This window comes from Epinephelus moara, chromosome 24 (assembly GCF_006386435.1).
Source record: "Epinephelus moara isolate mb chromosome 24, YSFRI_EMoa_1.0, whole genome shotgun sequence".
NCBI classification, from domain to species: domain Eukaryota; kingdom Metazoa; phylum Chordata; class Actinopteri; order Perciformes; family Serranidae; genus Epinephelus; species Epinephelus moara.
The window spans coordinates 16,375,110-16,401,568 of NC_065529.1; the positions used below are offsets into that span (position 1 = coordinate 16,375,110).

The 26,459-nt window shown below is 40.0% G+C and overlaps 1 protein-coding gene across 1 annotated transcript in view; it reads right to left on the reverse strand.

The window, feature by feature from the left end:
• mapkapk2a (MAPK activated protein kinase 2a) overlaps positions 1-26,113 on the reverse strand; it is a 43,899-nt gene extending 17,786 nt beyond the window's left edge. The window contains exons 1-2 of the mRNA XM_050038124.1: positions 25,352-26,113; positions 1,594-1,733 (exon numbers count right to left, since the gene is read on the reverse strand). Of these exons, the coding sequence (XP_049894081.1) occupies positions 1,594-1,733; positions 25,352-25,588 (377 nt within the window). The 5' untranslated portion in view covers positions 25,589-26,113. The remainder of the gene's footprint in view (positions 1-1,593; positions 1,734-25,351) is intronic.
• Between the last annotated feature and the right edge of the window lie 346 nt (positions 26,114-26,459).

The window sequence follows — 26,459 nt, forward strand, 5'->3', positions numbered from 1 at the left end:
ACCAGGAGGCGGCCCAGCGTCAAAAGTTTATGACAACAACAAACTCAAAAACAAACATGGCGACTGTGGAGGAGATATTGATAATGTACCTCTTGCATAAAAGACAAAAACAGAGGCAGCGTTGTAGGAGGCGGTGGTCGGTGAGGCCGTTAAATACATCGCGACTGGAGGACGGAGAATTATTTTCTCTAGTACTGCCGATAAGAGAAATTGAATTGTTATTTCTTCTTCATGTCTCACTAGAGCTACGTATCGGGTAGTGACAGCAACACTGCCCCCATAGTTCCCGGTGGTACTGCTCCGTTTGGCCCGTATCTGTAAGCTTTATGGAAACGTGCAGAAATACAGATGAAATGAACGCAGAGCACGGACAGAAGGCTCCGTCCGTATCCGGATCCGTATTTAACGTTGAGCATAAATGAGCCTAAGCCGTTATCTTGCGCCGCGGAGCACTATGGCTGTTACTGGCCAGCACATGGACACTCACCCTCCTCTGATTGGACTTTGAACTTATCCCACAGTAGTGGCACCATGTCATGTATCGCGGTGTTTAAGTAGCAGCCTACTGCGGTCTACCGTTGGTACCAGTATACCGTGCAACACTACTCCACACACATCCACACACAGTCTCTCCCTCTCTCATACTCTCTCCACACATGCACACACACACAAAGACACACATTTCTTCCCTGACAGTTTTTGTTGTGCAATATCGCCACCGCGCTGCAGTCCTGCATTCCTCCCAAACTCCACACCCTCTCACCTGCCCGTGCGCACTCCTCTCTCTCTCACTTGCTCCACTTAAGCCTGTTACATTTCTTATAGGGCCATACGCACTCATAACAATAAATTGATTTTTTTATGACAGAAGAGCCGCACGCCGATGGTTTTAATTAATGGATTGAAGAGCCGCACACTGATAGGCAAAGAGCCGCATGCGGCTCGCCCGCGGGTTGGCCACCCCTGTCCTACACACAGGAAATTATGTAGACTAATCCAGGCTGAGAGTGGATGTAAACAAGCCAGTTACTGTGATGCCATCTCACTTGTGAACCAGTGCAGTAACACTGTGCCATAAGCAAAGGATAATACTTATTTTGCACAGCTGTAGCCAAGAAATATGTCCAGAACATGTAGAGCCTTTTACATTTCAAAATGTCATTTAACGAAATTCATCCACTTTTAATACACAACTAGGTAACTTTCACATGCAAATCGACCAAAATCACTGATCAGATGCTCCAACAATACACTTCAACTTTGAGGAAGAATCAATCCTTTGGCCTCCGCTCCGTTAAATCCATTTCACTTTAATTCATCTCTATCAAAAGACTCACCAGGGACTGACCACTGAACATCTATGTGGGCCTGCTGATATCTTGCTGGCTGTCTGAAGCCTACAGATGTTATGTTCCACATTTACATAAAAAATCTATTTCTAACTGTGATCATTCCAAATATATTTGCTGAAACTGGTTTCTGACAGGAGAATGATGAACTGCATGGATTTATGCTCATTTTATTCACCACTTCACAAAGATAGGTAGTTTAGTGCATGTGCGTGTGTGTGTGTCAATGAGACTATGCACTCACCACTCCATGACAATAAGCAGACACTTCCTGCTCTGATAGAGGTTCTCATACACATCAATAATGCGCACAATGTTGGCACAAGGTGACGCCCTCCAGTGGAGCTCCACTTCTCTACGGGCCTTGGAACAATCCTGCAGTATCTGGACAGAAGGACAAAGACAAGGAGGGTGAGGCTGATTAACATTAGATACAAACCTAACAGTTCAATTATAAAATAAACTCCAAGTTCACACTACTGTTTAGTTGCCAGTTTCCTTCTCATAATAATTACTGGGAAATGCGAAAGAATTGGACCCAGAGTCATCATCTGTCTCATGGTGGGTTTAATGAGGTATGACATGGATTGTTTTATGTACTAAGTGAAATGCAGATAAATTGGATGCTACTACTACTTGACATTAACAGTAAACATAAGACAGAAGTGCAGTGCTGCCATCAGCTGGCAGAATGCTGAAAAGATGTTGGGAGAGTTTTTTTCCAACCCAGTCTTGTGTGAATGTAGCACCCTCTTTGTGTGCCACTAGGTCACTGCATCATTCAACAACAGCACCGGCACTTTAAACATTTTTGCGTCATAGTGTATTTATCTATTCACTGCAGCTACATTTTAAATACCCAGGGGTAAAAGGTTACTCTTACTCGACACCCTACACCAGGAAGTCAAACTAGAGAGTGAGCTGCAGTGAAATATTTCTGAAACACTTAGAAATTCAGCATGCTGCTCAAGGACACTCAGGAGTAGGGGTGTAACAGTACACAAAAATCACGGTTTGGTACGTACCTCGGTACACAAGTCACGGTTCGTTTTTTTTCGGTACAGTAATGAAAAAAATAGACAACTATTAAATATCTTTTACTTATTGGTAACCTTATTAAAACATACCACCACAGCAGTTAACTCTTTTTTCACATTGTTTGAATGAAAATAGAAATATAAAAGTGAAAAATAAAATCCTGCTGTTTTTTAAACATTTTTTGAATGAAAAATATAAATATACATTTCTGCTTTAACAGTTTTACTCAGTTAAAATAAAAAGTATAGTGCAGCTGGTCAGCTTTAAAGCCTGCTCAGATTCAGTTTTACTAGGAACTTACTTAGCTTTCCCACTTTGTTAAAGTGCAGTAAACAAAACATGCTTATATCTAAAGTGCAGCTTAAACAATTTTACTCAACTCCAATGGCGTTGGTTATTTCTTTAGCGCGATGGTCAGGGAAACGCTCTTTCTTTTTAAACGACGACGATATCGTAGTTTGCACCAGATTGCTTTTTCTAGTCGTGCCGGTTAACGTTCAAACTCGGGTGGTGTCGCTTTAGATGCGTTAGCATGTTAGACGTGTTTCCAAGTACATACCCGACCGCTGTTCTGCAGTGTCGGCACACTGCTTTTGTCTTGTCCACTTGTTTATTTCCATCTTCGTATTTTACCCTGAAACCAAAGTGTTCCCAAACGGAGGACTTAAGGTTTGCGGGTGGGTCTTCAGGTTCGTCAGGCTCACTTGCCATGTTGTCAAAATGCGAGAATGCGCTGCACAAAGTGAAAGCGGAGATTTACGGTCGGACTCGGTCCGTCACTCAATTATGTCCGTCGGGGAACTAGATATTTTAAATGGTTCGGCTCGCAAAAACGGAATTAAAATAAAACAAAATAAAATAAAATAATATCCTGCGCCCAATAATTCGGTACAGGGTCGTGCCGAACCGAAAGTCGCGTACCGAACGGTTCGACACAAATACATGTACCGTTACGGCCCTACTCAGGAGCCTTGGCCTTATGGTACCTGGCATGACTCAGGCATCGTGGCCAGCTGGAATTAAATTCAGTGTCGCACCGCTCACAATTTTGTGTAGGTATATTGTTTTTTTCCCCCCTGGACCCAGTATTATAATGTTCATCATAACGGTGGAGAGCAAGCCAATAACAAAAGGCTGGTCATTTGGTCAAGTTCATTTCTTCATTCTAAGTAATTAATACAATTTAATATACATTTTATTTCAAATTTCTTCTTGCCATGACCCTTATTTGATGTTTTTTGTTTGTTTGTTTTGTTAGTGAAGCATTTGAGGCTGCGTTTCTTGCTGCCTACTAAGGCACTCTAAAATATTTTCCCTTTTAGCTTCATGAGTCAAAACAGAATAGATAAGCCTTTATTGCCATATACCGCTAATAACATAAAAATGTCATGCCGCTACATGCCATTAATGTGTGAGGTATGTATATTTAAAATGTCTGGAAAGGATCTGCGGTCCAACTCAGAGTCACAAATAATTACAACAAGCCTACACTTGTAGAAATGTGACTGCCAAGGCAACTTTTTTGAAAATGCACATAAAAAACAACCAATAATGCTTATGTAATCACAAGAGAGAGGTCAGTAAGCTACTAAGTATTGGGTTTTTAAAATTGGGTACCCCTGTTTAGTGAGAGAATTTACACTGGACAGGGTCATGTATGACCTTGCCAGTTGTAAATAACTGACACAGAGATCGTCACAGGAAACTGGCCGTCTCCTTTACAGTAGTAAAAGGTTGCTCGGTCAAATATAGGCCTGAACCTCTGACCTGTGAGCTCCAGCCTGTCCCAAAGCGTAAATATAAAATAATCAAACAGCAGACAGTTTTGATTACACAGCTTATAATACATCTTATAATATAAAATATAAAAATGCTAACATAATTGCATGCAGTGATACAGCTGCTCAAAGTACCATTTGTGAAATAGTGACATTATAATGTTGAATAAGTGGTGGTGCTTGTAAATAGATTTAATTATACAAAATACAATACCAAAAGTCAAAACCCTAAAATATCCTTGTCAGTCAATGGAAAGAATTCAGCCTTGTAGCTCTGACAATGAGCTATCGTCTGTCTATTTTGTGCTGTATTACATTCCAACCCCGCCCACGGTCACAACACAACAGTAGGCCTCGTTCCAATGGGCAATGACTGCTGGGAGAGCCACAGTATTCAGTCTGCTGTCTGGCCTGGCACACAGAACTGTCACTGTGATTACATGCACTTAAGAAACCAGGTTACTAAGAAAAATCAGGTTACACAGGAAATTGATCAACACATTTAAACACACTGTGGTAACCTGGTTCAGATCAACATCAGATTTCTCCCCTTCACCCTTATTTTCCAAAACACTACTTCCTTAATCTAACTGTTAGTGAGAAAATACACTGCTTTCTGACTGTTGTTAGATTATGTTATGTAACCATAACATAATCCAACTTACCAAATGTATCTCAACTTAAACAGACCTGTGTCATATTTTGTAGTTATACAACAGTGACACAAAGGTCATGGTTCAGTTTATACCCTGGTTTTGAAGTCATAGTTCAGTGCGAGTTTGGTATAGCAAAAAGAATTGCGCAAGGATCTGTTCCTTTTCATTTATTTTAAACAGACAACATCCTCTTACTGGGGACTGAGGTAGCACTTTGCCCACTGGCAACTACAGTGAGCTATTTCCAATATAAAAATAAGGAAGATACATGTATTGCACTGTATGAACACTGAACATTTTCCCAGAAGGCCTGAAAGGAAGAAGGAAAGGAAAGAAACCTATAAATCAGACATAACAGATCACTGCAAAAGGGAAAATCATCTTATGGACTGGGACAAGGCCAGAGTCATACACACCGAGGACAACAAATACCGGCGCTAGATCAGGGAGGCTACTGAAATAAGGAAGCGGGGCCCACGGACGATGAACAGGGACAAGGGGGCATACATGCTCTCCTACACCTGGAGCAGCGTCCTGGAGAGGCGGCAAACGGACAGCAGGTGGGAACTCCCTAATATCAGCTGATTGACAGATCAGCTGATAAAGACGCGTCACAACCACCACCAAGTGACACTTCTGAGGAAGGCGGAAGTTTCCGCCAAAACATGTCAAGGTATGTAACATCCTAACATGTCTGAGATAAAAGAACAACTAAAGTCATTGTCAGAAACTAAAGACATAATGAATACCATTGAACAACATAGTTAGTAATTTTAAGACATTCTACTTCTGCATCTGAAGGCTGCTTTAAAGCAGCGGGGATAAGGAGTTAAGCTCCAGGTTGTTGTTTTTTTACTTGTCCCAGCAACTGCCACATCTGGGTGATGCCCTCCAATGTGTGCTAGTATGATGAATATGTTTCCATTCAAAGACATAACAGTGAAGTAATGCTGACACACCATCCTCGTCTTCTACACAACTCTCTCTCTTGCTGTTTTAGCTGACTGGGAACCTGCAGGAAGGTCTTCCAGCTCAGGTGTTTCATTTGTGCTCACCATAGTGTGACTGACATGCACTTCAATCAGCTTGTTGTGCTGACTTCAGCATATGTTGCTAACAGCATGAAGCAAAAAGTCTGAGGGTGAATCTCGCACTTGTCATCTATCATTCCGCATTAAGTGCATCAGTCTGCATATGATGTATTCTGGGTGTGGCTGCGTGCACCAAACCATGACCCCCTTAATCAGGACAGTCGGCATGAACTCATAAACCATTGCAGCCCAACTCATTTGAGTGTTAATGCACTGTTTTAATAAACACAAGCCAATAAGGCTGTTCTGTCTATACCTCTGTTTAAACTGAATTAGAACATTAATTAATTAAAAAATTGTGCTGTATGAAATGTTTTTGGAAAATAAATTAAGCAGTGGCCAAAGCAGTGCTTTGTTACCATTCCTTGGTTCAAAACAGACGGGTCAGAAAAGGATTTATCTGTGCCATGATTGCTTTTCAAGCCAAATTGTGCCCACAAACAATTCTAACCCATCTATCACAATTTTCTTTGACATCTTGGGAAAAAAAACTGGCCAGGGCTATTAAGCTTTTTGATCAGTGTGATTGATTTCACAAGCTTTGTCTCTTATGGGAGAACTAACAGCACTACCATAACAGAATGTAATATATTGTCATAAACTAAAAAGCAATTAAAACTAGGCAAAAAGAGAAATATGTTTTTGACTAGCATATTCAACATTCTCAGAAAAATCATGAGTTGTGTATAACCTAATATCATCTGGGTTTCTTAAAGCTTCAGACATCTCAGTAGACCTTTTTATGTCCTCTATGTTTTTGGACTATTGATGCTGCTGCCATAAACCTACTACATTTTCACTAATTTAGTATTAGATGGTGAGGATTTTTTTCTGTTGACCCAAATGCAAATTTAATTACAATCTTTCCTTCATAAGGCCATGATCACACAGAAAGCATTTCAGCAGCTGAAGGTGCCTTTTTGTAATTATTTATAATAAGAATAAAGCTTTTTGCTTGTTGTTTTTCAGCTGCAATGCGCCTCATGTTTCTGCACTCTACGTGACTGGCTTTTTCGCTGGAGCGCTCTGAACTCCTTGGGTTGAAAAACTTCAACTCCGAGCGAAAAAGCACCCCACGTCATCTCGTTTTTCGCCATCCTTTTTACCATTGTCCAATAGGATGATTTGAGAGGCGGGCCGTCTGTAGTCGTCACGATAGAAAGTTTACAGTTGGTAAACTAGAGCACTCGGAGAGCGCAGACCTCCACTTCGCTTCAACCGATCACCACCAAAATTGTATCATCTGTTCCTTGTCCCATTATCAACCCTTCCTGAAAATTTCATCAAAATCCATTCATAACTTTTCGAGTTATTATGCAGACAATCAGACAAACAGACCAACGCCGGCGAAAACATAACCTCTTTGGCGGAGGTAACAATGGTGGAAAAACTGGTGGTAGTGGTTGCTGGTTACCCGGAGTTATACAGCCTGGCGATAGACAGCAGGTTGTCAAACTGCCACTGAATCATTTTAAAATATACCGGGGACAGCCTTCATCGAGGAGAAGCTCCTGGACCGACTAGTGGTACTCCCCATTATCCACCCTCTTTTTTAGGGTCTCATGTACCCACACAGGTCTCCATTTCCATGTGCCCAACAAACTATTTGCTGACAGCCTCTCACCCTCAACCAGAGCTACAGCAAGTTCTGCCTGTCCATTTCAATAACTAGCTACTAATTACTGTGGGAGAAAAAAACAGTAGGGTGATTACACAGGAAGGTTAGTGTAAGGACGTGATAAAAATACGCAGCATTTACTAATGGCATTCAATTTTTTTTTTATTTTTTTTTTTATTAAGGCAGTGCTGTGTGCCTAGTGTTTTGCATTGCTCTCAATTTGGGGATGTGGGGAGCATAATTAAGTCTGCCATTATTTTTGTTTTTTCTCACTTCAAACTGCAGCACATGTCCTGTTTTACAGCAGTGTTGAATTCAGGAACATGTCAATTATTAATTAATTTTACATGTTTTATTTTTACATTTGCAAAAGGGCGACTAAAGTGTCAGTGAACTGTTCCTCTTAGTCATTCTTGCATACCAGGCTTTTCTTTATCTCTCCAATTACATACAGTGAACACTGACAGGTGAAACTGAAACTGTGTCCACCCTTTGCGTGTGACCTTATATCTTTTGTTTATAAAGACATAAGTAGGGGAAGGCACTCCCTAAATAAAATGTCACTTGTTGTTCTCTGAAGAACAACAACCTATGATGGGAAGGAGAAAAAAAATAAGAAAGGAAACAACCAAAAACGGAAAGAAACTAATCAAGAAAGATTAGACTGGTGAACAGACAGGAAAGACAAGATATTAAAGGCAAGAGATAATATGCAGATTTTGACTTTTAGACCTCTAATCTTGCTGTTACTTAACATTCAAATAACAAAAAAAACATTTGTATTTATTTCCTGCCATCTTACTAAACAGATTATTTGATCAGGCGAAGAGCGAAGGTTTGAGGGTTGACTGGCTGACTAGTAAAAGCAACTGTCTTTGTTTCCAGGAAGAGGTGGTATGGTGTAGTAGTGTATTACTCTCTCCTTTATCTTAACAGTGAACAAAGAGCACAGTTCAACCACCCTTTGGGATGGAGCAAACAAGGGTGGGTCATACTTACTTACTTTCTGCGTCACAGCAGAGAGAAAAAAAACACCTAAAAAGACATGACCCTTTGGACACAAAAACATTGGTGCACTGTGATCCTGTGACATTTTCACCCTCTATGAAAAACTAGTAAGTAAGGTAAGTAGTGCTAGCTTGCTACGCTACACATTTTAGCTATATGTANAAACAAGGGTGGGTCATACTTACTTACTTTCTGCGTCACAGCAGAGAGAAAAAAAACACCTAAAAAGACATGACCCTTTGGACACAAAAACATTAGGCACAGGACAAAATTGGTGCACTGTGATCCTGTGACATTTTCACCCTCTATAGCTAAAATGTGTACCTCTCACTAAAAATCTAAAGCACTGTATGGTATTTGATTTATCTTGCTTTGTTTTGTTGTTGTTTTCTCTTTATTCAGTATCTGCATTCACACATAGACAATATGGACATACTAACAAATACAAAGGCAACAACAGATGTTATTGATTTGCAAAACAAAGACACAAAAACACAAATAAGTCACAGAGGACATTATGTGAGGAATAAATAACAAAACAAATAAAATAATTGGGAAAAAAACTAAATTGAAAATGACCAAGAATACAAGGCAACAGAAGGCAAAATAAAGATAAAGAGAGGGTGTGATCTCTTTGCGGGATGGGTTTGGTTTAATGTAATTAATTCTTTCTATTCATACATACACACTCCCACGTACATGTAACCCCACTTACATGTTTAGATTTACTTTTATAGATGAGTTGTGGCATTAGCTCACTGGCACTAGATCTGAGAATTACTGAATATGTTATGAACTGTTCAAGTAGTTTTTTGCAGAGCTAAACGATGTTTCAGTGATATCTGTCATGTTAGGAGGTCAGACCATTGTGACATTTCTCTTGTTTTATTATTGATGTGCAAATTGTTAATGGCCCAGAAACTGAACTGCACAGGGCCCAAAATGTCCAACAACTGACAGAGAGGATGGAAATAATTTACTCTTTTTCAAATGAACAGATACTTGTTCTGTGTGGTTATGCAAAAAGCATTTTAATCCTTCATTATAATTTTTATATAGATACACACACAAGCATAAGTATACATAAAATAGCTCGACTAAAAACAAGAGGCTCAGTCATATGATATGAAATAACGTGAACAAAACTGTCTACCATTAACATACCATTGTTTGCCCATTTTCTCCCCACTTTGGAATTTAGCCACCACAGTCCTTGTCACTGCTAACTCCACTGTTGACATTTGGAGGGAGTAGATGGACGTGATACTTCTGTGACACGTGTGCGTTGCTAGCACCTTCTTTTTACCTGCCAGCCAAGACCTTCACCTGAAGAGCATACAGGTCAGGTCGTCCTCTCAGATCTCCCTCCCTTTCATTTGAGTCAGCTTGGCTCACTATCAGTGTTTCTGTGTTGGGGGTAATTTTGTGATGAATGGTTACTTACTGGAAGTAGTGATTTGACACAGGTGAGACTGGGTGCATCTCCTAAAATCAGAAGTATTTTCAAATTTTATGTCTCCCAACCGTGCATGCCTTTATTAACAATTACATATCAGGTCTGTGAATCAAATGATATTGTAGACATTCTCACATCTCGTTCAAAGACACTGTGAAAATATATCTTGAAAATAGATGATCTGGCCTTTACACAATAACACAGACCCAAACATGTTTCTGCTCATCTTAGATCTCATGCAGTATGAAATAGCTCCTAAAAATTCAGATATCAGCACAGAACAAAACTCTCTCTGTGACTGCATCTTGAGTCCCAACAATGTCAACAGCACCACATTGGGTGCATGTGGTGGCAGGTTGCAGATTAACTCTCTTAAACATCTGTTTGTGTGGGAGGATGGGTAGGACTTTTCAGATGTCTTATTGCACATTGGGTTGCTTTGACTCAAGAATTTGAGCCCAAAATCTACACACTTACAAAAAGTACTATCAGATTCGTGCTGGCCTCCATTGACAACATTATCGATCCTAACTAGCTAGCTAATGGGTCTTTGCACCAACTGCAATGCTGTCTAAATGGACATCATTAACTATGTAATAGTACGTAATATACAAATTTTGGATTTGCTCAGTTATGTACTGGCCAGTTTTGAGGTTCTTCATATTTGTTAGACTGTTATCTGTCATTGCTGTGATGCCCAACTGTCAAGAGGAACTAAAAGATTGCTATACGCTTGAACTGGAAACAGTCATGCGCCGAAACTAACATTAGCAAATCTAAATATAGCAGACTTCCCTCCACAAACAAAAACTTCACACTGTCTTCTTAACACATGCGCCATCATATACACACACATGAACACACCCCCAAGAACACAACCCTGTCACCTCTCTGTTGGTGCTTGTGTGACTGCATAGACCCCCATCTGCTGCTGGCTCTTTGAGGGTAAACAGTGAAGCTTGCTGAGGAGGAGGGAGATGAGGGGGGCAGATGGGCACACAATACATTTCCTCTGGCCAGCACAAAAGCTCCCGAGCCCAGGGGCAGGACGGTGGGAGGTTGGGTGGGGGTAAGCTGTAAGAGCACCCATCCTCCACCTGTCACTTGTGAGCCAAGGAAAAGACCATGGTTCATATGGTGACGCCACAAAAAATATCACACTGAGGGTGATAGGGCAGTGAAATTCTGTGAGGAGCGATTATTGAGGGGTGACAGGTTAAGCTTGGCTCACTCAGAAAAGCCTCTTAACCTGACAGAAAAGGGTTAAACAACAATATACCAGTAGAGGTGTGTGTGTGTGTGTGTGTGTGNGGGGGGGGGGGGGGGTACCCTGGTATTAATGATGAGTGTGTGAATGTAATCATATAAACAACGGAAATGTTTTTTCCATGGCAGCTCTGTGTTGTATGAAGATTTTATGAGGCCAGTCACAAGTATAATTGGTGCACTGTTTTCTAGTGAACCATAGCTAACATCTGTAGAGTCAGTACAACAGGTTCTTTAGGGTAAATAAACAAGAAGTGGAAAAACACTCCTGCTGTCAATCATCCCACTAATGCAACGTGAAAATTTGTTCCACGTTCAGTTTGAATGCACTAGGGCTGTATACGACCAAGGAAAATCTTGGTTGACTGAAACTGTACCTAATCTCCAACCAATCGATTGGTTGATGGGGTAAAAAGATCAGTGTGTTTTCTCTAGAGTAATTAAATCAGTCACAGTGCACTGAGTGTACTCTACCTGGTAGCATTGTGTGTCAACTAAAGCATTTTATTCCGTCTGTCTCCCGATGAAACAATGACAAGACTGATGAGAGAAATCTGACTGAAACTACAGAAGGTAATTCTGGGGCTGACGTTGTCATATACAACATGAGATTACTAACGTTGTTTGAAATCTCTGTAACGTTAGCCATTCTGCTGCTTCACTCAACCTCTGTGGTCAACTGACACAGAGGTGCTGAACAACAAGTGCCATTTCAAGCTGGGAAAAGAAAGGCTGTGGTGGACACATGGCCTTATCAAAGTAACGCCAGCGACTGTCTGACCAATGTGAATTTGGTCAGACAAGAGCATAAAGACCAACTAATCGATCAACCAACCAGAAGTTTACAGCCGTAGAACGCACCTTTGATAAACAAAGTCTTCTTATTCTAAAAGACTGCACCACGTTTTGATATCACCAAGCTCTACCAGTTCTGTGAGTAATGGTGACACACACCTGGCTTGCAGGTGAGTATCTTTAGCTAGCAGGTGTCCTAGTACACAACACACATTCATATAAAAAAACAGTTGTCTGACAAGGGGGAGGGGAAGTGAGAGAGTACGACATCTGTATGACACACAGAAACAGCTGTCTCACTTTCCGATACAGGCTGACAGATCTGCATGGAAACAAAGAGGGAGACAGAGTAAAGTCTTTTAAGAGAACTGGAGGGCTGTGGGAGACAAAAAGAAATGAAGATAATGAATACAGTGTTACTAGAGAGGTGAATTAGAGACTAAAGGAATCTGGCATGTTTTCGACAGATTCTACTTCTATCCATCCCTTTGAGCTGGCTTCACTTAATCATCCCTTCTGAAACCTTATGATTCATGTTGTGAATCCCCCACTGCGCCTGATGCAACAGGTGATACTTGTGGCTTCACTCTATGAATACAGACTGGTGTTATCAGCTGATTTCAAATGACAGGGGATTCACACCGTCAGCCAGTGATTTAGCTGTTTGAAAAGTCAGGTGTGTGTACATGTGCATAGTATGTTCTGAGACAGACTATATAAAACTAAAGGAAAATGTGAAAAAAGGAATGGTCACAATGACAATGACAGTGTTCAAGGAAACAGACTTTGGTGTCAGCTCTGTTGGAGTCAGTGGAGGGGCACTGCAAATCACACTTTAACCCATCATATCTGCAGAGGCTAACACGCAGCTGCTGGACAGAGCCATGGTCTGTTTGGGGACCAATAACAAGGAAAACTAACGCACATATTCAGATAAAATAACGTCAGCAAGCATCATATACGGTGTGCTTTTTATAATCGGGTTGAAGGACTGTCACTGTGTTTGTGACCGTTCGTTCTTTTATATTTTTCTTGATAAACCCAGGGAAGCACAATATAGACCAGTTGCCAGGCAACCACTGAAGACTTCAGGAAGTTACTGATCACAGCCTATACAGGAGCTGTGTCCGAAATTGACTGATAGCAACCAAGGCAGCACTGAAATGTCAATTATACTTAAAATAAGTATAGGTATGTAAGAAGTGTAAGGTTTCACTTTGCTAGGCATAATGTAATTTTAAAATCATTTTTAAATTAGTTAAGTTTAAATGAGTTGATGCTGGCATGCTACTATGGTTTTGTGTCTCCAAATGGCAAGGAGGCCTTCAGGAAGTGATTACACTTCATGATTACAGATCAGTGCATCCAAGAAGATATTTACAACTATTTATTTACACAAATGTTGAATGATAGTACACATGTTGGGTATTTAGTGAAAGGATGCACTGTGACGGTTTGAGGTTGTATCGTGCTGTATTTCATGTCTTCATGTGAAAAAGTGGATATAACGATATCGGTATCAGTTATCAGTCAAGTTGTTACTTATCAGTATATCAGCATATCAGCAAAAAAATCCAATATTATGCATCCCTAATTTAATGCATAGTATGTGACTTCAGGCATAGTGAGGGGTTGTGTTCATAATCACATACTAAGATTCTGCCAACTACACACTCAGTCTGTGTGTTCTGCATACTACCTACTAAATGAAATATCAAATATGCCATTACCAAAAGACTGTTCACACTTGAGTATACCCAAGCAAGATAGTCATGTCATGACTGTATCACATGACTGACAGCCGGTGTGACAAGGCCAGTGGCTCTCAAACCTCCGATAACATCTCAGCAAATTTACAAACAGACCTTATTTGGATAAACTGACCATACTGTATATTTGGAAAGGAAAGAGTTACTTTCTCGCCTTAAAAAAATATTAAAACTTAATAAAATGGCATATTAAAAGCTTTGAGTCTGGCTCAAAATCTCCACTACTGCAGAGTCTTAAGAGACACAATGCATTGTGGGGCAGTTGAGTATGACCAGTAAGCTTGTGTCTCAAACACAATAAATACTACTAATGTAGTATACATCCAGGCATTTTACGCATGCAAATAAATCCACATACTATGCAGTATGAACACATTACATACTGAATTTTACGTCATACTTAGTATGAACAATATCTCCGTGCATGATTTCGAACACAGCCATAGTCTGAGTTATATCCCCATCTTATATACCCATCTCCTCCTTTGTCCAGTCTTAACACTAAGCTAACCAGCAACCACAGCATAACATTTATAAGAGTAATATCAATCTTCTCATCTAACTTTAGGCAAGAAAGCAAGTGAGCTTATTTACCTTACTGAGTGAAAATGTGTCCCATTGTCTTTTCCATCATATAAGACTCTGAAGACCCCACTATTAAAACAAGCAGCCAAATAAATGAATAAACTCGTCAACATAAAATTAATTTCAAAATTAATTTAAATTCAATTTTGTTAATCAGTTTGTGAATTTGATTTATGACATAAAAATACCAACAATATTAGCTTCTGCTACAAAAGAACTTGCTCGCTTTTTTATACACTAATACCAAACTTTGCTTCAAGTTAGTGTAGTTAAGTTTTTTGTCTATTATTTATACAAAAGCAACAGAGTACACATGTGAGACACTGAATGAATGAACTCTGAAGGAGTGAAAACCATTCACTTCCCTTTACCATTAACACCATTCAGCACTATTTCACCACTTTGCTTCCTTATTAAGAACTGATCATAAGACCCAAGCAGAAAAAAATACACACACATAGAATAGTTGGTGGAAAATGAGTCAAGCATCACCAACATTCTGAAAAGAAAGTTATGTATCTTGAGAGCCCATCAAGGAAGTGTCCACAACCATTCATAAATAAGCAGTGTTTCAGTATGACAGAGTGCTGCAACAGCTTGGAAATTACCCAGTATCGCAGATAGAATTGTGTACTGAGTTCTAGGTCCACCTATTACAACTAGAATACCACATCCTTCCAAACACTTCCCCTAACAGAAAGGGAGGCAACCGAGAAAGACAAGGTCAGTGCGTGGGGGTTGGTGGATACTGCACCCAATCACAGACAATATAAATTGCAATCCAGTAAATCATATTATGTCAAAGCAGCTTACAACACCAAGATAAACGTTTACCAAAGGAGCTTTTGCTTCAACTAATCTGTTTGTTTGTGACAAAGTCAAATAAATATTTTCACAATAATCTGAAAGGAGAAATGAGATCTTAGAGCATTAAGTTGCCATAACAATGTCAAACAATACAGACTTTAACACCACATGCTGTAATACAGATCCCTTCACTAATCACTAGTTTAAAGTCAGTCCAGTGTGTACTAATATAAGCACTCCACTGGAAAAAGGGGGAAATACAGAACAAAGAGAAGGTTGTTTTTTTTTGTCAGTAGTCAACAAACAGGCTTGTTTGTCTCAGTCCCTCAGTCAGCATGGCTGCAACTACTGGCCAAATAAATAAATAGTCCACACTCATTGAAGATAAGGTGCATATTCCTCTGTAAGCACACACACAAATAGATTTGTGTTACACCTAGCCAATCAATTTGGCTTTCCTAGTCCAGACATTCACAAATGACTATCAGTGAGAGTCTTTCTTACTCACACTACATTTAAATTGCAGCATGTGTACATTTTTTTATGATTCTGTACAGTCTGAAGTTCTGGATTAGTGGAGCCAGTCTATCATTAGGGGTGTAACGATCCATCAATCTGGATCGATACATTGATTCAATGATCAACCATCCGATCTCACAGATGCAAAGTGAAAACATTGATCCATATCGTCTTCTTTTATTTTGAAAGTCTGTGTCACCGTCAAACAGCGGCAGGCAGACTGCAAGCAGCGAGGAGAAAGACAATGACTGTAGCATTATTCACTTGGGAACAAATTAGCAGTGTGGAAATATACTGGATTATGGAGAAAATCCAGGTCAACAGACAGAGCACATGCCTTATGTAAAAAATGACGTTACGAGATAAAACACGACGTAACATTACCTGCCTGGCCGGGCATCTCACTCTTAACTTTAACATAAGCTTCTCTGTTTCAACATGGTCAGTCTGAAAAACGTGCATGCAGACTGAAACTGAGCCGTGTTGTTCTGTCAGGAGATGCAGCGACTTCAACTAATGGTGAGTACCCAAAATAATAATGTTACATGTCATTTGTTTAGCTATGAGTAGAGGGGGAAAAAAGTCCGCTAGCCGCTAGGCTAATTTACGCAATGTCAACATGCTTACGCTAATATTGGGTGACTTGCAAAAACAGTTAGTTTGTCTCTGAACCTTGACAGTTATTACTGCGCTTAATATGATACCTTTGTTAAACGATGTTGTTATTAATCCATGTTTTATGGCTGTTGGGAGAAGTGTGCCTTTAGGGTTTTTGGCCAGACAGCCCTGAAGTTTTAGGAAACAGAAGATGGTTTGGGTTCAAATTAAAACATTTCTTCCAGAAAGGGCTCTCTGTCAGAAAGCCCTGAATGTTAACTTATTCCATGTGCTGTTTTATGTGTGTTAGTGAAGTCAGTTTAAATCAAACTTCACTGCACTTAGGCAGTTCCATTTATTTGCATTAATTATGTGTTGTTTTATCTTTTATGGCCAAAAGCAGAAAAGAAAGAGGTGGCAGCTTCTTCTCTAACAGATTTGGTATATAGCTATATAATATCATCTCATATCGACCGCAAGCCCCTAAATTGCATCGAAATTGTATCGTGGCAGACTATGTAATATTGCCAAATATCGTATCATTGTCCAAAGAATTGATATATGTCGTATCGTGATGAGACCAGTAATGTTTTACACCCCTATCTATCATCTCCTATTTCACTGCCAATCACGAGAATGCATGGTGCATGCATGGTCAGTGTGCTTGGTAGTGGCTTGTGGTGCAGAGGGACGGGGGTAGGTCTAACCTACTGGTGACATATTTCTGTTGTTGCCGTTACCAGGCTGTTGGGTGACAGTGCTGTCTTCTGTGAGACACTGCAACACATCTGTAAGTTTTCTCAGCACTGTTTTGATTGGTTTAATAAATCGGTTAACGCAAGCACTTTACTCTCATCTCCAGCTCATAGTGAAACATTGCGGTGAGTATGTGTTGCTAGAACTGTTGAATAAAGTTAGACAGCACACTGGACATTGGCTTGCTTGAAAACGGGTCCGAAACATGTTCACCCGTTTTCCCTTTAGTGGCTTACTTAGATATAATCACTGTCACTGTCACTACAGATTTGACTACATCATTTTGACCATTGGTGAAAGTATAAGTGTGTGTGCCTTGCTGTGTGGGGTGTATTTGGCCTCCTGCATGACTCCTCTACAAATGTAAGTTTCTGTAGGAGACCTTAAATGATGACTGTGTAAACCCTGCCTGTTGGTTGGTATTTGAAATGCATGCGGTAGGGTAATGAAAGTTTTATGGTCATGTTTATGGTCATGAAATGGAAAATAAAAAAGCATCCCCTGCAGCCCTCACTGCCATAGTCTAGACGCATTTCCCATATTCAAATGAATGGAAGGACTGCCGTTTTTATCACAACACCTTATTTGGCGAACGCAGTCTTACTCTTCCAAATAAAATGTTGTTCCTAATGGCCTCAATAGTGGAACTTAAGGACACCGTTTGTAACATAAACTGGCACTATTATTGTCAAGACTGTCATGTCACTTTTTATCCCTTGGCGGCAAAACATATGAAAATAAGTTAAGGGCATTATGTAAAACACTGAGAACAAACATTTTCTCACCGTCAACATTTCTTGTGAGGGTGTATTTACTAGAATAGCTGAGATGACCAGTGGAGTCTATAAGACCACAATGCTGAGGCAAAAACTAATTTTCCATAACAGGGAAAAATGACTGATGACGAATGTTTTTATGTTGAAAGCGGGAGGATTTTGCTCTTGCTCAATCAGTTTATCATAGTAACAAAAAACGTCTTAGAGACGCCACTCTCGTGAGTGTACAGTTAGAGACAAGAAAAAGAGAAATAACTCAAAGAGGGCCACCAGAGAACCTCTTCCTTCCTCTCTCCCTCCCTCCTTTTCCTTCCTTTCTCTCACCATCTCATGATTGAAGCATGGGCCTGGCTCTTCCTCTGTGTTAACCTTTGATCAGACGCGCTGACATTAAAACAAAGTCTGGACTCTTCTGTTCTACAGTAGTAAAAGGAGATTTCATGAATCCAAACCCTATAAAAGAGAAAAGGCTTCCATTTGAACTGCACAATGTTTCCACTTCCTCTTTTTTTTTTAGCCAACCCTTGACAGGTGTGTTAACTTCACCACAGTGACTTCCACATCTTTCCAAATTTCAGGAAGAGCAACTTTGACGACTAACAAAATGTGGCCAAAACATGTAGTCAGTCTGTCTGTGATTGCATCATTTTAACGACACACATTTCATTGAGTTCCTTTCCACATGAAGCAGAACCAGGCTTAAAGACTAGAATTTGTCTTGCAAAACTTTTTGCAACTTCAACATGTGCTTGTTTAACATCAGTGTAACCTCTTGGTCTGTTGAATGATTTAAAATGGACAAAGAAATGGTCCTTTTTTTTTGCAGTAACCAGATAACTTCCACATGATGTAATCAAGAAACCATTCCCTAATTGAGGTGAGGAAATAAGATAAAATTGGTTAATTAAATGGAAATTAATTCAATTCAAAGGTCAACTAAAAGTAAAACACACAGAATAAGTCAAACTAAGAACTTAAGAAGCTTGGGGTGTCGGTGGCTTAGTGGTAGAGCAGGCGCCTCATGTACAAGGCTGTTGCCGCAGCGGCCCGGGTTCAACTCCAGCCTGTGGCCCTTTGCTGCATGTCACTCCCTCTCTCTCTCCCCCTTTCACGCTTGTCTGTCCTGTCAAATAAAGGCTAAAAATGCTCAAAAATATCTTTAACAAGCTTAACTGTTCGGTCAATTGGAGTAAAGAAACTGTGCTCTCTCACTCCTGACACTACAAGACATGAAAATGAGACCTGAATCCAAGTAGTCATTATATTTAGGAATAGTCCTTATGGTAGGTCTATTTCTAAGACATGTGCTTGCATTGGACACAACCAGGAGTACACATTTGTGTCAACTATTTTACACAATGTGCAGTCCACTACAAACCCACATCAATGTAGCATCTCATAAAAATAAACCATCTGTTTGACCTGTTCATTGTTATCAAGCTCAGCTTTGCCCTTCCTCAGTATTGGCTGGACAAACTGTCTGGAAAAGCCAGAACATCTTTCCAGCTAGGCCCAAATCATTGTGGATTTTGAGAACTTTTGCTGTTGTTGTTTTTTTTTTGTCATTTAACTGATATCTTAGCAGGCTTATGCAAGACATGACCTATGAGACATCCAAAGACAGATAGTTTTATATAATACATAATGAGAAAAAATGTACAAAACTAAATGGCCAAAAGAATTCTCCAACTTCTTCAGACCAACTATTGTTTTGCACCAAATATGACAGCCTCCTCATTTATTGCAATGAGACCACTGCTTTGGCACAGTGGGAGGTCCTGACAACGAGGGCTGCACAAAAAACGCAGCGCTGTCTGGCTAAAAAGCTGACCACATACACTGCTCAACTTTTGCCGCAATATTATCTAGTAACACAGTGTTGCGTTCAAGTGCGAATTCAAGGTAGAATGCCTTGTAATGCGAACCGCATAATTCTACTGTTTACCACACAAACACTGGGAAAATATGATTACCCAAGATCCAAATGACACTCCCAAGTTGTAAAATTGTGCAGTGTTTTAGCATCTGATGAGTCCGTATGCTGTAGCAACAAGGCTAAACAAAGACACTCCTTTATGTTTTTTTTTTCTTTTTAACGCTGCTATTTTCAGTCAGAATGTGGTGTTAACCTGATTGCTTCCAATAACCTGGTATCTTGCGAGCACATATGTAGTCACTGTAAGGCGATACCTGCAGACGCCTAACACCCTTGGAGAGTGTGCATGTGGCAGGACACAGACCAATCAACACGGACGGGCAAAGAGCGCTGTCACTGACAGAAGCAACAAAGTCAAACATGATTGATTCTCTGCAACAGGTTGTATTGAGCATATTTCATTACATGTCAAATGCAGTTTTTTTTAAGAACTGTCAAGACTAGGGTCAAGACTCCATTTCTCTGCCACAGTCTCTCTAATACGAACACAGACACTTAGAGTTACAAATTATTCCACTGCACTGTAAGCACAAAACTTGGTTCCACAGACAGGTAAAGTTTTACAAGGTGATGTCACCTTGGGCCAGGCTGGCTGATTCCTGGTCCTGGCATCTACTGCAAACTTAATGAATACAATAGATGAGATAGGGCTGACTCAGCTGACGTCAGCCAAGGGAACAACAAGGACATTAGTTCATTAGTTCATTCAGTGAAGGCGCCAATCTGTTTGGTTACAATCTGTTTCAGGACAGCATCAGAAGACATCAGTGAAGCTAGCATATTACATGATATTACAAGAGCCATAGGAGTAATCCGAGGGGGTTCAAGGAAGTATATGAGTCTTTTATAATCACATCACTTAGTGGCCTTTAAAGCAGGTGTGTGTGTGTGTGTGTGTGTGTCTGTGTGTGTATTTATACATATGCACTTATCTGACATATAGAGACTATTTTCAGCACTGACTTCATAGAGGGAGCTCACATATCATCTGTCCAGAGGCTCAAACACTAAAATATTGACCCGGCATTCTTATGTGCCGTTGTGTATCCAAATAGTGCACAGATTTTAAGCAACATTTCCAGTAACTCTCCTGTCGCTCTGATACATCATGGCATTTTCCTGCTGCCTTCCTCTCAAGATGGGATTTGTGTTGTTGTAAATGAATGTATTGAGTCACACATTGAGTCACCTTGATTTTTTATTCTTCAGTTTTGGTAGTTTCTCTGTGAGGCAGAGGTGGTAGCAATGACTGGCAACAACAGGTTAATGCTGTGTCTACAGAGAAGGCTAAAGCAAGTCCGGTACCATTGTTTTTTGAAAATCTGTCTCAATCAGCTTTTATTTCATCTTTATCTCTTGATCAATGTTTCCACCTCGGCTAAGCGTACATTTTTAAATGAAATTTTGGATTTTTTGTGCAATTTCTCATTATTTAAAAATGAAATACAGAGGGAGCTGTTGTGAAGAAACATACATAGGTTGAGCAGCCCTGTGGGTAGAAATTAAAATCTATTTTGCCTTTGCAATTTCAACTCATAATATTTGAAACAAACCATCATTGTCAACATTTAACTCTGGCTTATAATTATAAATAAGTTCATATTATGCACAAAGGAACTGTCATGGCCCTAAAAACAATACTGTACCGTACATCGTACCTGTGGTGTAGGCTCTGCACGGATGTGTACCCTACACCATAGCCTGACATGCACCTCCCCAGTAATGTAACTGCATGTCGCAGCGACGCAGACCTCCTGTTAATTTTTGCAAGCTGAAAACCATTTTCTTCACAGAAACAAAGCTTTGATTTAGCTTTATTTTACAAATAAGAAACTATAAACTGTGAAGACAATAAAGCCCCCTCAAAATGGCATCTTAAGTCCTGTGTGTGATTTATCCTGACTTCAGATTAATAAAACAAGTAGCCTATAAATGCTCAAAACAGCGCAGGCCACATGCATAGGCTACGGCGTAGGCTCTGCGTTGAGCTGACACAGAGATATGTCATACGATCAACAGCCAGCATCACACTCCAGCGTGTCTTTTACAAAGTAAAAGCTCAGAGAACTTCCTCCACCTCTGCATTAGCCTAAAATCATGTGTGGACACTAACAAGTTTAACTTGATTTCTCACCTGAGGGGCTAATCCCCACAGCTATGGCTCACGAGGCAATTTTTTGTTGTCGTTATAATGATAGGATTGTGGGTCGTATAGCTCAGGATATTTTTTTAACCTTAAAAATTTGTCAATTCGTCATTACAACTACTACTAAGTAAAAGTGAAACTAATACAACTACATTCCTCAACTCACAGTCCCTTTGGGATCTAGATCAAAATTTACCAAGCAACACCCCCATTGTCATATTCAGATGCACAAATACAAAGCGCATAGTTCTGTACACATAGCTTTGTTCTACAATAGTTAGTGAAAGGGATATAATCCTCAACGGAATGTCAACTTGCACGATAAACGCATCATGAAAGATTGCAACACTGCACTAAGAGATTTGTTGAGTTAATTGAAAGAGTATCACCAGAAAATTGCACTTTAAAATGTAGCTATCATTCTTCTGATGGTGCCTTTGTGTTCAGTTCACTGTTCAGTTTGTTCAGTAAAAGAAATAATTGGAAATAATTTCCTTTCATTTTCTTAATCCAACAGGCAAGTGGTTGTATTTTAGCAGTACACTGAAAGCAGCAGAGAGGCGGAACTGAGTGCACTGAAATATCTATTTGTCGCAAGCAACATCATTATTACAATATTCAACATTATCTCATATGGCATTTTCCTCATATTGTACAGCCTTAGTTAGTGACACAACAAATGATCTATGGCAAAAATATATAATTCTATTTCTGCACCAGCACCACCTAATTTTGGTATAAAATCTTAAGCTTCATTTTTAAAACCACAGCTCACTTTTTCTCACCCTGGCTTTCTGAAAAACATAAAACAAGGGACCAAATGCAGCCTGTTTGGCAACTTCTTCTCTGTTGTACCACATATTCCTCATGCTTTGTGTATCACAGGGTTAAACAAGGTTTGGCTGACCAACATCTGTTGGCAGTGATAAACTCACTGATGATTCTTTCACTTTAAGCACATCATAAACACACAACACTGTCTAACAATTTTCGAAGGACAGCAGAAACCTTGTGAAAAGACACTTGACAAGGCACGTCTATTTGATATATTGTGTAATGTGACTTATGTGATTAACACTAAATATACATGGCTTACCAACATACAACATAAAAGCAACAGGTTTGCATGAAAAACAAACATGTTTATGTTTAATATACACCCACTGGAGAGTAGAAAGCTGTGACCTGGTTATTTCTACTGAGTTTCACTTTGAACTACTACACAGGATGTTCCCAGACTGTGATTCAATTGAAGAAGAGTTTGTGCAATACCTGTTTACAAACTAAAAACTACAATCCCTTCTATAACAATAAAGACGTAACTTAATTGGCCTAGAGTAATAATTGGCGTCGCGGGGTCTCGTTTCAGTCATCGGTGTGTGGATAGCTGTTGTGGCCTTTGTCCTTTATCAATCATTGACCGATACCGAAAGTGATTTCTAGATGTAGTTCCTGACACTGCAGAGCTACTTCACACCCCGCCCTCAGCTTTTTCTAATTTACAGGACACCGGAGAGTACCTTGATTTAAATCCAGAGCACAGAGGACTGAAAGCACCAACCAATATTTGCTTATCACAGCATTATCTCACCATACTAAATGGTAGATAATATGCAAAATGATTACAATTGTGCACATTGCACATTGTGTCAACGTCACATAGCATGTCCAGCAAAGTGCTCTATTCTGCACTGTTAGTCTACTAATCAGTCAGTCTATGAAACGTCAGCATTGGGCAATCACATTTTCCAACAGCTGATGTCATCACTTGGCTTGTTCTGTTTAAGCAACAACCTAAAAGGTAAACCTATTTCATTTACTATCATGGAAGACTGGGAAAACTAGTAGATATTGTCATTGATGAAGCTAGAAACTAGGCCTGCGACTAACAGTTATTTTCACTACCAATCAATCTGTTCATTATTTTTTCTGATTAATCAATTAGTTGTTTTGTCTATAAAATGTGAGAAAATGGGTGAAAATTTCCATCAGTGCTCCCCAAAGCCCAAGACGACATTCGGAAATGTCTTGTTTTGTCAACATCCCGAGGATATTCAGTTTACTGTCATTGAGGAGTGAAGGAACCAGGAAATATTCTCACATCTGAGAAGCTGTAATTAGAGACTCTTGACTTTGACAATTACTCAACCCAATAATCAATCAATGATCAAATTAGTTGACCATTAATTTTAAAAACTAAAAACTACAATCCCTTCTATAATAATAAAGACATAATTTAATTAGCCTAGAGTAATAAATGGTTTCACAGGGTCACGTTTCAGTCATCGGTGTGTGGATAGCTGTTGTGGCATTTGTCCTTTATCAATCATTGACCTGCTACCGAAAGTGATTACTAGATATAGTTCCTGACACTGCAGACCTAATTTACAGCCCGCCCTCAGCTTTGTCTGATTTACAGGACAAAGGAGAGTACTTTCATTGAACCACCAACCAACATTTGCTTATCACAGTTATCTCACCATACTAAATGGTGCATGATATGCAAAATGATTACAGTTGTGCACATTGCAGAAGTGTCAACGTCACATAGCATGTCCAGCAATGTGTTCTATACTGCACTGTTAGCCTACTAATCAGTCAGTCTATGAAACATCAGAAATGAGCAATCAGGTGATGTAGGTGATGTCATCACTTGGCTTGTTGTGCATAAGCAACAACCCAAAAGGTAAAGCTATTTCATTTACTGTCATGAAAGACTGGGAAAACTAGCAGATATTGTCATTGAAAAAGCTAGAAACCAGGCCTGCAACTGATCTGTTGATTATTTTCGTGATTAATCAATTAGTTGTTTGGTCTATAAAATGTAAAAAAAAAAAAATGGGTGAAAATTTCAATCAGTGCTCCCCAAAGCCCAAGACGACATTCGGAAATGTCTTGTTTTGTCAACATCCCGAATATATTCAGTTTACTGTCACTGAGGAGTGAAGAAACCAGGAAATATTCAAACATTTGAGAAGCTGTAATCAGAGACTCTTGACTTTTTTTTCCCTTAAAAATTACTCAAACCAATAAATCAATGATCTAATTAGTTGACGATTGACTGATTGACTGATTGATTGATTGATCAATCAATGAATTGTTGCAGTTCTACAAGAAATAATTGCCTAAATTTTGGGCATTCTTTCTTCACAATTACTTAAGTGATTCAGCTATTTACAGGTCTTTATATTTTATTAATATTTGTGTGAACCTGAAAGGTGTATTGCCTGAGTTGGGATACTTTGGATTAAACCCACAGCTAGACACAACACTTCCACTAGAATTACTCAAATCTAAACACAGGGGGGCCGGGTATCTTCCAGGGTACCCATAAACCCCGGCTATGCCTCTGTTCTACTTAACGTTCTTGCTATCGGACCAGTTTCTTGCCCAATCATCACCTACCTTTAACGCATACTTGTCTGCAGTCTTCTTCTGGAAAATTTCGAGCACCTTGCCATTGATGCCCAGCCCCAGCACCTGGCTGGTTACCTTGTAGTCATCCGTGATGGCATTCTTCTTGATCTGTAAGGAGGGTCTGGCGTGGAAGGGGGGGAACTGGCCCGTAGTGTTCAGCCCGCCCGGGTTCCTCTGCCCCGTCGGGTTGGGAAACAGTGGCTGGTTCTGTGCGTTGGACAGCATGCTCTTGGTTTGGGCTGAGACGAGCAACCGCCACCTCTCAACAACACTTCTGTCTTTTTCCTTGAAATACAGACCAAGTCTTCTTCCTGGGTTAGCTGGCCTCTGACAAACTGTTCGCGGTGTAGCGGCCAGGCCCGAGAAATAACCGGCAGCAGCCCCGACGTTACAGGTTAACAAAGTCACTCGGTTAGCCGTTAGACTGCTAAATTAGCTAGCTGTTAGCATGCTAGCTTGATCCTATTCTTGACCTGTGATTCTCGGCTAACAACTCAGCTATCGGTTAGCTTATCCATCTCCGGTGGGTTCCGCCGTCCACCGGTTCCTCAAAGAGCACTTAAGGAACTTTTGTAAAACGTCCCATAAATCGGCTACAGGACTGGGTTTCTAAGTTAGTACCGTAAAAGCTGACGAGTGGAGTTAAAAAACGAGAATAACACTGAACAAAAAGACAGACAACCGGGGATAAAACTCCGACACCAGCAGCACGCCAAACACACTTCACTTTCCGACGGACAGACACCCAGCCGGAGCAGGTTTTACTGCTGACGTCATGGCCGGGGTTTTTTCGGCGCTTAAAGGAGAAGTACGGTAGAGGAAGCGGCTGTGTTTATATAACAGACACACACATCACCAACTGAGGGGCTCGAGACTGTGGTAGTTACACGTGAACTGAAGTTTGAGATGATTACTTTACTGCATCTCAAAGTAACCAACACGTTTTCATTTTTTATTGGTGTTTATGTCCCTTCTGTAGTGTGGCTTTAGTTTTTTTTATTTGCACACACACACACAACTGCATAAAATCCAAATAGTAAAGAAAAAATGTGTCAGTTGAGGACAAGTAGCCCGGAGCTTATACAAACAGACCTCC